Here is a 12,698-nt window from a genome sequence, read left to right as displayed (position 1 = left end):
TGTCTGCATCAAAAGTACATTCATCATTGATGCTTTAGCTGAGACACTTGCATTTGCAGAGGGTTGGACTAGATGACCCTTGGGTCCCTTCCAAGTTTACGATTCTATGCTGATTAATGCATTTTTCTAGACCATTTGCCTTCCAGGTGTCCTCCAGATGTTTTGGACGACCTCTCCAATCAACCCCAGTGTGGTCCAAAAGAATCTAGAGAGCATAAGGTTAGTGAATGCTGTTTTAGGCTGTTAAGAAAATGTTCTGTTAGCTTATCACAGGCTGTGTTTATATGTAAGACTAAGTCAAACCATTGTGAGCATGCTGGTTTCAGAGGAGGAGAGTGGAGCTGTTTGCCTCCTCGGTCCATTTTAGCTTAGTGCAACATGGCAGTTTAGCCAAGGTTTTAGTGTGCTGTCTGAACCCAGGTTTGTGGTTGAGCTTTATTTCCCTCTTGACCAGAGTTTCTGCTCCAAGGTTTTGTCTAGGCTGCAGATGGTTCTTGAGGAGGAGAGCTTAGTCGGGACCCCAGCAAGTGACAGACAAGTGGCTGTTGGGCAGTAAGAATCTGGATTGGTGTGTTGCTGTGGCTTCTGGCATCCAAGAGCAGAGTTCTCTCTTGCAGGGATGATCCTCAGAAGCCAGCCTTTCTTCCAAAGCAGAGTGGTTTATATATGTGCCACTTTTCTGCCAGCCTTGCCTATTAATGTTAGGAAAGATTCACTACCAGAAAAGGGGTAGTTAAATGATCTGGCCCTTTCCAAGTATCTCTCCTCTTCCACATTGCCCTGTATTCCATGCAGAATACAATAAGCCTTTTGAACTGCTTTTACGAATCATCAGAGTAAAAATTGGAACCGCCATTCTCTACTCCTCCTCCCAAGTTTTCAGAACTTGCTCTAACCTGCAAAAATGCTGCACTGTTCTCTTCACTGTCTTTCCTTCATTGTGTTCTCTTACTGCTGTTGCTCTACTCTTCAGCTCCTTTTATCCTGCTGTTCCAGACACACCTCCATTTTTGCTTGCTGCTTTATTTTGTACTCTGTATAGACATGTGTACTTTGCTCTAGTTCCTGTCTGATTCTTTTCATTCTCCAGTCTCTAACCCTGATAAACTCTGGGTAGCATCCAGGGAGTTGCACAAGTTAGAAGGCGGCCAGCAAAGCCATTTCCCTCCCACCCCTCTGCAGCTCCTTTTGGGCTGTGTTTCTTGGAGAATGACAGCAGAGAGAGAGAGAGAGGGAACTGCTCCAAATTAGCTGGAGGGCTCTTGGGCCCCAAACCGTATTTCACTGTGCTTTGTAGAATTCTCTTCCTCCCGATAGCTGACCGGTTTTGTCAGTTTCCTTCCTTAACCCTACTGTTGTTGTCACATGGTACATCTGATCCTTTCCCCCCTCCAGCTCAGCCCTTCATGGTGTCTTTCTTCAGGTCCCCCCTACCCCCCAGGTATGTCCATTTTGTTTGTATGTGTATGTCTTTACTTCTTCTGTTTAGCTTTCTCCAGCCCCTACGGTATTTCACGTGTCTGAATAGTGGTGTGCCTTGTTCCCTGTGGCCATGGCCTTGCTCCAGGTAACTAGTTACCCAGGAGCTGCTTGACCTTTGCTCTTCTCAGCCATAGTAGTAGGCAGCACGGCCAAATGGTCAGGGATGGTGGCAGTTGGGCATCCCAACGAGAGCTGTGGGATCCCTACTTTCCACAAGGGTCAGGCAGCTTCCTGCTCCTTATATGACCCAAGTGTGTTGAAAAACAAAATGGCCGCCCTTCTGCCATGGCAGTGGCCCCCTCTGGCTATCTTTTTTCAGTTGGGTAGGAGCAGCTGTTGTAGTTGGTTTAGGACAGCAGTGTTAAGATACTTTTGGCTCAGGGAGAACCAGGTCAATGAAGGTGCTTGAATAAGTTTTACTTAGGTAATAATTAAAGGAAGAAACTGTACAGAGCTCTTTAGGTTTGTTTTTTTACAGTCAATTCAAGAGCAGAATAAAAAATTGACACATTCAGAGAGTCAGTGCTGGAAACAGCCAGCCAGTCCCCTGCCCCCCCACCGCCCTTCTTTACATCTGCAAAATTTCCCATTTGCTTTTGTCCCATTCCCCCCCCCCCCCCGACTGTCACCTGGGGCTTTCTTTAACCCATCTCCTGCTGTTTTAAGCAAGTATTGGAGCCACAGCCTTAAAGCCCTTTGAAGTGACAAGTGAGAAGGAGCAGGCCGGCTGTGTGCAGCCAGGGGGGTTGCCGTTTTTTCTTAAACTTGGGTCCCTGGCTGTTGCTGGAATACAACTCCCATCATCTCTAGCAACAGGCGGGGACCCAAGTTTGAGGAAACACTGGTTGAGGGGGTGGAAATGCTCCTGGCAATTTCAGAACCCTCCACCCACCCTTGTGAGATTAATCTACATGTATTCTGGCTAGGACTATGGGCCACTCAGTTCTGGCCCCTGCATTGTTTAAGCCCCACATCAACTAGGCCAAAAAAGAGGCCAGCATGCTCATCGTCCACAGTGATCTCCATAGGGGGGAGGAGGAGGGATTAGAGGGGGTGTGCTCTTGGGGGGGGGGTTCCCCCACCCCTACTATGGCTTTGTCAGGCTGCCACCCGGGAGGCATCCATTGTCCCTGGTTACCCTGTTAGTGCTGGTCCCTTGAAGCCAAAGGGCAACCCCCCAAGCCCCGATCTGTAAGTGCTGAACAAGTATCAGGGTGACTCGAGGCCCAGCTTGTGCTGGTGGACAACTGCTGGTGGTGGAGAAGAAATTGGGCATCCGTGCAGGAGTTGCTTGTGCTCCTGTAGGCAGCCAGTGCAAGCGTCGTGTCTGCAGGAGGGATCGGGGCCCTTGCCACCCCGAGCTCTGGGCCAAACGGTCCCTGCTTAAACGAAGCAAGTGTCTTTTTTTAATCTGTCGCCAGTGTGATTCAGTGTTGCCGGGTACTAAAAAAATGTAAAATATTATCACAAAAACGGTAAGAAATGGGCAAGGAAAAGTGGGGGGTGGGGTTGCAGTGTGGAGGCAGCCAGGATTCAGCCCTTTCCACCCCTTCTCGCTTTTGCAAGAAATGGGGGTGGCGCAGGGGGTGGGGAGAAAAAGGAAGGTTCTTGCCGCTGTGTGTAGTTTGGAAAACAGCCCTGTGGTTTTTGTCGCACGAGGGTTTTTGGTCGCTTCACTCACGCACGAGACCAGGAAGGCTGCGCACGCTGGAACTGTGGTCGCCCCTCCTCCTGGATAACAGGCTCTGTCCCGCAGCGAAGAAGAGGCCTCGGGCCTTCTGTGGTGCGGCTCCCGGCCACCGAGAACGAAATCATGCAGGTTTGTAGGACGAGCATGGCACCCTCCTGGCAGGCCCCTGACCCTTCTAGGACTTCTGCAGACCGCTGGCAGCTTGTCGGCTACTGCGCTTGATCCTGGGTCCCCCGCCGACTGGCTCCTGGCTCAGGGAAGGGATGGACTGTGACTTTTTGACACTGTTCTCTGCGCCGGTTGCTGTTTCAAACAGGGCGGCCTCTAGCACCGTGAGGTCCTCAGAGCCTGTCTTCAGCTTGGCCCGCATCAGGGTAGCGTAGATCCCATAGCGCGTTTTCTGCAGGGAAGAGAGACGTGAGAGGCAACTGGTTTGGGGGATCCCCCTTTGCACATCACACCGATTATTTAGCCTGTTTATTCACTTCTGAAGCTGGCCTGCATGGCTCTCTGCCCTCAACAATAACCCTGAGAGACAGTGACTGGCTGAGTGGAGATTTGAACCCTGCCCATCCTTTGAAATACTGTGTGTGGTTCTTATCTCGCGCCCCAACTCCCATTTCAAAAAGGATATTGTAGAGCAGGGGAAGGCATAGATCAAAGGAGTCTGAGCATCTTTCCTACAAGAAAGGCTAAACATTCGGGGCTAGTAAGTTTACATGGGAGAAAGACTACTATGTGAAGGTTTATAAAAAAGGTGGGGAGAGATAAAAATTCACAATCCTGAAACACACGCACCTCAAAAAAGGGACAAACTGCTGGTTTGGGAGAATCAAGGGTGTTTTACACACAATGCATAATTACCCTAAGAAATCCAATGGGATAGTCAACACAGCCAAAATGTTTTTAAATAGTGTGATTAGACAGATACGGGGCAGGCTATGGCAGTGTTAGAAACTCAGCTATAAAAGCTAAATGGCACCTTAAACCAAGGTTACAGTTGCCACAGCAGAATGTCTATTCGCCAGGGGGTTGGAATAGATGAGTCTTGGGGTCCCTTCAAATGATATGATTCTATGATCTCAGCTACATTGCTTGCTCATACAACAATTTGCTTGTCCCAGTATGCAAGGAGGAGAAACACACATGGTATGGACTAAGGCAGAGGTTTTAAAACTGGTCATGGGCCCAGAAATCTCCATGTAGTCGTAATTCAACCTGCACCAGTAGCAACATGTGCCTGGCTTGTTTCGAACAATGGGCTACAGGTGTCTCGGCAGCTGCTGAATGTACTTCCCAACTACAGAGGAATTGTGAGCAGGATTAAACTATAACCCATCGTGTCAGTGCGAGGATTTTTGCTTGTGCCATGGGTCTTTGCCCCCTATGCTCTCCCCAAATCTGCTCCAGAAGGCTGGGGGGGGGGAGGATGCAGGGAGAGGAGAGAGTTTCCTTTCCCATACAGAAGCCCCTGTGTTGATGAAATGTTCACGTAATGCTACGTTGGGCTTCCACCCAGCTCTGCCTGCCAACGTCAGCTGCCTTGGGACATTTCTTTCCTGCCTTGACTGTGGGTTTCCTGGTGGGCTTTGGTCTGATCCAGGAAGGGCTTGCAAAGCACGACTGCCCCTAGTGCCGGGTCACCTCTCCCTGGCAAGCAGCCCCAGTATAGGACTGAATTGGCTGTAAAGGTGGCGCTTCCCTTGCGAGAACTTCCACCACCAGGCTGTGGCAAATTTGGGGGGCACCCGCCCGCTCCCTTACTGACCTCGAATATCAGGTACTCCTCCTTTTGCTTCAGCTCTTCATACTCCTTGCCCTTGACCTTCTTCTCAGGCAGGGAGGAGCGGTGCTCAAGCAGCTCTGCTGCCATGGCTTTGAATTTGGCCTCATGACTCTTTACTTGCTCCTCCTGGGAAAAGGAAGGAAAGAAGTTCCCTTGACTTCAGCTGTCCAGCCTCACCATCTAACTTCCTTTTCCTCCATCCCTCTGCACCGCAGCTCTTTTAAATTTGATTTGATTATAATCCCCTTTTCAGAGAGGCTGAGCTAAACATGTACAATGACTTCCACCCATCCTTAAGTTGGTGCCTTCTTATGCTATCTTCTGGAAGTATCTGCCCCCCTCCACAAAGATATGTAGACTGTGTATGACATCCCTGCCCCTCAAGGGAGCTCCTTTCTAAACATGGCAGTTCCTGCTCCATCCTTTGTTAGCCTTTAAGGTGCCCACAAGCCTCTTTGATCCTGCAACCCTACCACGTCTTCTTTCTCCAATTCCTCTCGGTGGCAGAGGCCTGGTCCTCCGCTTACCTGAGACAGCCGTGTGGTGGAGCTGGGCAGCAGCGGGCGGCTAAACTTCTTCTGAGACCCAATTGCAGCTGGGAACGGGGGTGCGGAGAACATGGCTGCCACCACATTGATGCGTGTGATCCAGGAATTCATTTGCTCTGTGTTCCTGGAGGAAGATGCAAAAGTCAACAGATGAGGTTCCCCTTCCTTCCTAGCACTAGGACCACAGCTTCCAGGTTTTGTATTAAAAAATGAAAAAGTGTTTTTTGTGTGTGTTAAGTGGGTATTTATGTGTCTTAACAAGGGACAGGCCTATATTTGGAGCCAGACTAGGACAAGGCCGAACTAACCAAAGCATACTCTGTGACTCTGGAGAAACGCAACCAAATTGAGAAGGGGATTGTAAGTGGCTGGGACACTTAAGGAAGGAAAAAATTAAAGCAGAGGCAACTGGAGCAGATCTGAAGCAAGTTCTGCTCTGGTTAAGCTCACAAAGGCGGCTGAATCTGAGAAAAGGGGGCAGTGTGGGAGCGACAATTTCCCAGCAAGCCGTTTCCCTTTCTTCCTCTCCCTCCCCTCTTGTCTGGATGCCCAGGGCTTTCAACATGGGCCCCAAGACGATCAACTTACTGGGCCTGGAAGAGGAAGACTCTCCAGTCAGCCGTTCTGAGGTAGAAGACGTTGGGCCTCTTGTTGTAGTCCGATGCTTGGGTGGCCAAGGAGTGGTGGATGCTGATGGCATTCTTCAGTTCCTCCTCAGCCAGGGCCTTGCCAGGCTTGTACTCCTCCTGAAATGCAGGCAGGCAGACAGTGGGTGGGTCTGGTGAATTTGCTCCTCCTGACCCCAGCCAAAAGGGCATGGGGCTCCCCCTCCCTCACATCTCAAGAGTCTGATCTTAGGTCTGAGTGTGATGTACCAAGAGGCTTCTAGGACTGCAGATTGGACTTTCTGCACATCCACACCAGAAAATCCCAAATAAGGGGACCTCAGATCTGGTAGGCAGGACATTGGACTACAACAGTTATACCATTACACGTTTCAGTTGAGTTTTGTGTGTATATATACGTATATAAAATTTGCATCCGCTTAATGTTGACTTAGATGTGTCATATTGGCAGAAGGTGGGCATTTTTGTAAAAATGCTTGGAAACCAGAGGAGATCTCTGAAAGCCTCTGGGTGGCATTTTCTTCCCATTCATTATTGGTTTTGGGTTATGACCTGCTCTTGCCATTACATACTGCAATATCCACTCTGCCTGTTCTCCTAACCAAAATTCATAAACACTCTGCCACAAACATATTAAACATCCACATTTGGGGAGGGGGATTCCTGTGCAAAATTTAAGTCATGCAGTTGTCTTGCTATAGCTGTCCAGTTCATTCCAATTAAGGCCACAACTACCCTTGCTGGCCCTTGCTTCTCTAGCAGCACTCAGAGACAGTAGCTAAAGCAGTAAGTGTTTCTGCTTAACAACGTTCAGGAATAAATGAGTAGTCCCTCGCTGCCCAAGTGGAGCTCTGGAAGTATTGACAGATATCCAGCATTTCACAGGACTGCTCATTACAAGGGCGTGGGGGCATCTGTCCCTGTTAGCTTCCAGCAATATGAGTTTTGCGGTGAAAATAATTCCTTTATACAAATACGGCTTCTCGGAAATGGCTGCCCTTGCAAGGCCATCCTCACAGGAGCCTAAGAAGTATCCCGATATATGAGGCCAAAGGCATATCTCACCCAGCATCCCATTCCACCCAATGTTCCCTACCAAATTTGAATCATGTTGCATCTCTTCTAACACCCTATGCCAGCCATGGGCTTCACCACCTCCTGTTCCTTCCTCTGCCCACTGGCATTGACTGGCACCAGTGCCACATCTCTTCTGCGGCAGACAATCTGAATCCGTCCCGACTATTTGTCCTCTCCCTGAGGCTTCCATCACACAGCCAAGTGGCTACCTAAAACTGAATCTAGGTAGTCATTGCTACTTGCTGCTTAGCTTCCACTAGGACCAGGGTTTCCCAAACTTGAGACTCGCATCTGTTTTTGGACTACAACTCCCATCATCCCCTAGCTTGCAGGACCAGTGGCAGCTCCCACAGCAATGGCCACCAACCTGGATGCCTTTAAAAGAGGATCAGATAAATGCATGGAGTAAAGCTAAAGGGACCCCTGACCATTAGGTCCAGTCGTGGCCGACTCGGGGGTTGCGGTGCTCATCTCGCTTTATTGGCCGAGGGAGCCGGCGTACAGCTTCCAGGTCATGTAGCCAGCATGACTAAGCCACTTCTGGCAAACCAGAGCAGCGCACGGAAATGCCGTTTACCTTCCCTCTGGAGCGGTACCTATTTATCTACTTGCAGTTTGATGTGCTTTCGAACTGCTAGGTTGGCAGGAGCAGGGACCGAGCAACGGGAGCTCACCCCGTCACGGGGATTTGAACCACCGAGCTTCTGATTGGCAAGTACTAGGCTCTGTGGTTTAACCCACAGCACCACCTGCGTCCCTCTCAAAATGCATGGAGACGAGAGGGCTATTGAGGGCTGCTAGATACAACGGCTATGCTTTGCCTCCACAGTCTGAGGCAGCAATGCTTCTGAAACCACAAGAGCGGAGAGAGGTCTTGTGCTTGAATCCCGCTTGCAGGTTTCCCCAGAGGCAACTGTTCAGACACTGTGAGAACACGACGCTGGACCAGATCCTGCATGCTCTTCCCATGTTCTTAGTTTGCAACCCTTTGGGAAAATGTGCATTGCGTTGGCTGCATCAACACTGCCTGCCGGGTGGGGAATTTCTCTCCCGCTGCAGTTCAGCCAGACTTCTGGTGTGGAAGCTGACATGTATGTAGGCCTGTCCCTTTGTAAAAAATGTGCACAATCATCACAATTATCTCAGGCTCGTCTTAAATTGGGGAGGATGAATCACCCTTCAATTTATCTGGGTTAACAAAAGCAAGAAGAGTTGCAAGATGCCTCAAGAGTTCTAAAAAGGGAAATGATGCCGTTTCAGTTTGGATCAAGACCCGTAAAACTTGAGAGGCCTACTACACAGGGCTATCGTGAGGCTAACTATAACAGAACCTGCAAAGTGTTTTGCAACCTTTAGCTGCTGCAGAGCAGAATCTGCGAAAATGCAGTATCCACATAAATTTTGCACGGCAGGAATATGAATGTTTCATGCAAGCTTAGTGTACCGGTTTTTAATCCTCCAGACCCAGCCACCCCTGCAGGACCTAAGCAGTCCGGTGAAGTGAAGGGTGTCAAGACAGTACGCATCAGTTAGGCAGAAGCGGAGCTCTTTCCCCCTGATATTGCAAGAGACATTCGTCTCGACAGCACTAAGGCAGATGCAAAGCAAAGCCAAGAGACTGTCACAGCAGATGATCTTCTACATTGACTCTGGTCTGCATGACACATGGCTGGGCTTTCCATGCAGTCTCACTTTCAGTTCAGAAAAGGTCTAAACAACATCCTGAGGACAAGAGAATATAATTTCTCTGGCCGTGTAGGAAAGCTCATGCTATGGGCAGAGTTGGGGAAGATGTCAGAAATTGCACATGTACGTAAATGAGGGCAGGGGCTTGCGATCAACAACTTGGCGGATGGGGGAGCAAGGAATTGGCGGGGAAAGAGGAGATTCCCAATGAGTTCCATGCCCAGCCAATCTCAACACTCCTCATCTTCAGTCCCAGCTTTCCTAGTTAACATTTCAGTTTAATGAACGGAGTTATTGGAAGCAGAACAAAACATGCAAAAACCATGGGGAAAACTGGATTGGCTCCCTTATTCCAGCCAATGGAAATCATGCTTTAGTTACCTTCTGTAGATACAGGATCATGCCCTTCAGGATTGCGTGGAAAGTCTTCCATCCCCTCTTCCCTCTTGGGGCTGCCAAGGAAAAGGGAGAAGAGTAATTACAAAAGTTGGTGCTAGGCAAAGGCCTCGGTGGGAGGGGAGCAAGATCTGTGGAGGCATGAATTTCTGGGGGCCTGGGAATGAGCACATTCTGTATGGCGGGGCTGGCAAGGACAGGGCTGGTCCCATCCTGATGTTTTCTAGGGCAGAGGCATCAGGAAGCTGTTGAAGCTCCACTTAGAGGAAGCAGGAGCAGCAGCGAGAGGCTCCTGCCAGGTAATTCTGTACTCGGCAACAGATACGAAGCATACAGGCACAGCATCTAATCAGATCAAAAAGGCATTAGCTGCCTGGGATTAGGAAGGATTTTGCAGGGAAAATGGAGGGCGCAGCGTGGTTGCATTCTTTGGGATGGGCCAGGTACCTTCACACCAGGCAAATGACTCGGTTCCCCGAGTGCTAACTGCGCCCTTTGTGAACCTGGAAGAATGTCCTCGCCCTGCACCCCGTTCCCCTGCCCCTAATTCAAAACCATGCCCAGACAAAGAGACCCAAGGGAATAGGCTGTCACCTGGCAGAATGTGCTTAGCTTATCCCCAGCAATCTCTCCAGTACAACCTCCCCCCCCCCAACCGCTCTGTGCAACCTTCCCGGTGCCCTCCCTGAAGGTTATGCATCGTCCCATGCTGCCAGCCACATCTGGCACAAAATTGCAATGGTATTAAAAACCCAGCAACCTGCAAGAAACAAAATAAAATCCCCACACCCTGCCCCCTTGCCCCAGGCTACAGATCTGCGGCAGCTTCCACAATCCTTCCTGAGGAAAAGTCATGCTCGACTCGAAGGTTCCTGACCTGCTCCTGCAGCACATGTCGTTTGGACTCCACCCTAGCCTGCAATCCTATAGACACTTGAACTCAGTGGGGCTGGCTTCTGAGTACACATGCATGTGGACAGAAATGCTTATGTGGCCCTGTTCAAAGAAGCTGAAGATAAACACCAAGAACACTGCTAAGGCAAACATGAATCGCCATTTATCCTTAGATAAGTTGTTCTAAACCAGGGGTCGGCAACATGTGGCCCATGGGCCGAATGCGGCACATGAAGACCGTTTTACCGGCCCATGAGCCACCCCATAACTGAGCTGCCCACTCGGTGAGTCCCCCTAAACCAGCGCGGCACGGGGACTTGCTGAGCAGCACCAGGAATTGCGTCTGCGCACACACAGATACTGGAAATCGTGTCTGTGAATGTCCAGACGCTGAAAATTGCTTCTACGCAGGTGCGATTTTCAGCGTCTGGGCATGCGCAGACGCGATTTCTGGCGTCACGCTGTGCCAGTCCGGGCCACGGATTATCTCTATGGGAGTGATCCAGCCCATGGCCGATAAACCTTACCGCCCCCTGTTCTAAACCATACCATCACTGCTTTTTTTGCTGTTTTTGAATTGCAACCTGTTCCTCACCAGATTTCTACTGCTGAAGCGGGAGATATTAAGACGCAGCCTGTATGTGGCGCCATCAACACAGTACAGAAACCCATCCTATACCCTTTAGAAATGGCAGAGACTCCACAAGACTGCAGGAGGGAAAGAGTAACTTTGCAGATCTTATACGAAACACTTTAAGGAACAGGGAAGGACAAAGGACTGGCTGGAATTTGTGAACAGAGCCCCTTTGCGACAGCAATTGCTGGTTAAAACAAACGCCCATAGAATCTGAATCGGTCAGAAAAATTGGTGGGCTTTTCTTTCCGGCAAAAAAATTGCAACTCCCTTTGAATTGTTTTGAAAGAAGAGAGGGGGGTTGATTTTAAATAGGTGCCCAATAGGTGCACCTTAAGCAAGATAATCCAAACAATATGCTGTGTGGGTAAGGGCAGAGAAGTTAGTCATACAGGGAGTTTCCATGAACATAAAAAGGGGGGGGGGGCTTTCCCCATGTGAGACACGGACAAAGACTCTGGTGACCAACATCCTTTTTTTTCCAGGTGCAGCAGACCTCCTGGCTGCCATAGATGTTTCACCACACATTTCTGGACATGTGAGAACATTAGTGGCGGATCACGTACTAGCCCCTCTGGGTTGTTTTTAAAAAATTAATAAATTACTGGGGAGGATGTCTTTCTGCATAAGCTTTTAAACAACAACAACATCATATTATTTATACCCTGCCCATCTGGCTGGGTTTCCCCAGCCACTTTGGGCGGCTCCCAACAGAATATTAAAAGCACGGTAAAACATCAAACATTAAAAAACTTCCCTAAATAATAATTTTTTGCTTACACACTCCTTGGCAAAGCTGAAATATTTGCAAGGTGTGTTTCTTGTCCCAAAGACAGGGCAAGGATCCTGCCTTCAAAGGCGATGCCATTTTAAAAGTTTCCTCCTGCCTGTGTGGGGCTAAAAGGAAGTGATGCCCAGCGCAGACCAGCACCACCTTGCTCACTTCCCCATGTGTGGTCAAGGGCAGCCCGTGCCATTGCCAAGAGGGAGCCCCCTCATCAGTGGCGTAGCGTGGGTTGTCAGCACCCGGGGCAAGGCAAGTAATTTGCGCCCCCTAACCTGTGGATTTGCGCCCCCTAACCCTAACCCCCAGATGTTGCGCCCGGTGCGGCCGGCCCCCCCTGCACCCCCCACGCTACGCCACTGCCCCTCATCACCCGGCACAACACCACCAATATCAGACTTACTCTTTTTGCAATCCGGCTCGGCGTGGCTCTTGCGCACGAGGAGGCTGTGCTTGTATGTAGCGATGCTGGGATCCTGCGAGAAATCCAGGAAAGGGTTGCTGCAGCTGCTGATGCGCTTGATGGACTTGGGGTTGGGGTCTGCCAGTTCGGAAAGCGACTTGCGCAGTTCCTCTTCGTCTCTGCACGGCAAACAAGCAGCGTTTTAAAGTCAGCTCAGGCCCCACCATTAGCTCATCCTGCCTAAGGTCCAGTCATTGTGCCTTGACCATTTTCAAGTGGACGACGAGGAGGAAAGCCCTGCTGCAGGAAGACAAAGCCCTTTTGCTAGATCCTGGCTGCAGTTGCTTCTTCTAACCCAGGGGTGAGGAACCGGTGGCCCTCGCAGTTGCTGCTAGACCACAGCTCCCATCGTCCCCGCCAACCGGCCTCGCTGACTGTGGCTGATGGTAACCCACCAGCACGTGGGAGACTGCAGATGCCCCCCACCCATACAAGCCAATGGGGATATGAAACTGACAAGACTCATTGTTGGCATCTGAAACAATGGAGTGAACCTCTGGGAATGAAGTTAAATCACTGCATTAGCAGCACTGAAGCAACCTCCCTTGGGTGCAAGCCTGAGCAGTGTGTCTGGAAGTCTCAGGCTGCCCAGTTGACAGGACCCCCTTCTCGGCCTCAAGGATGTGGTCCAA

The 12,698-nt window shown here is 50.1% G+C and overlaps 1 protein-coding gene across 4 annotated transcripts in view; it reads right to left on the bottom strand.

Moving 5' to 3' along the window:
* Window positions 1–1,878: 1,878 nt before the first annotated feature.
* Window positions 1,879–12,698, bottom strand: part of PSD (pleckstrin and Sec7 domain containing) — a gene marked incomplete at its 5' end in the record, with an annotated part of 89,838 nt that continues 79,018 nt past the window's right edge. For all 4 annotated transcript variants that reach the window (XM_083738272.1, XM_083738273.1, XM_083738275.1 and 1 more), the window contains 6 exons: window positions 1,879–3,572; window positions 4,941–5,084; window positions 5,486–5,630; window positions 6,095–6,252; window positions 9,277–9,347; window positions 12,007–12,185. In XM_083738272.1, the coding sequence (XP_083594398.1) occupies window positions 3,348–3,572; window positions 4,941–5,084; window positions 5,486–5,630; window positions 6,095–6,252; window positions 9,277–9,347; window positions 12,007–12,185 (922 nt within the window). In that variant the 3' untranslated portion in view covers window positions 1,879–3,347. The remainder of the gene's footprint in view (window positions 3,573–4,940; window positions 5,085–5,485; window positions 5,631–6,094; window positions 6,253–9,276; window positions 9,348–12,006; window positions 12,186–12,698) is intronic.

Source organism: Podarcis gaigeae, assembly GCF_964106915.1.
Source record: "Podarcis gaigeae genome assembly, chromosome: 5".
In the NCBI taxonomy this organism is placed as follows: domain Eukaryota; kingdom Metazoa; phylum Chordata; class Lepidosauria; order Squamata; family Lacertidae; genus Podarcis; species Podarcis gaigeae.
The sequence above is the reverse complement of the archived record's forward strand: the minus strand, read 5'-3'. Positions and strand labels throughout refer to the sequence as shown.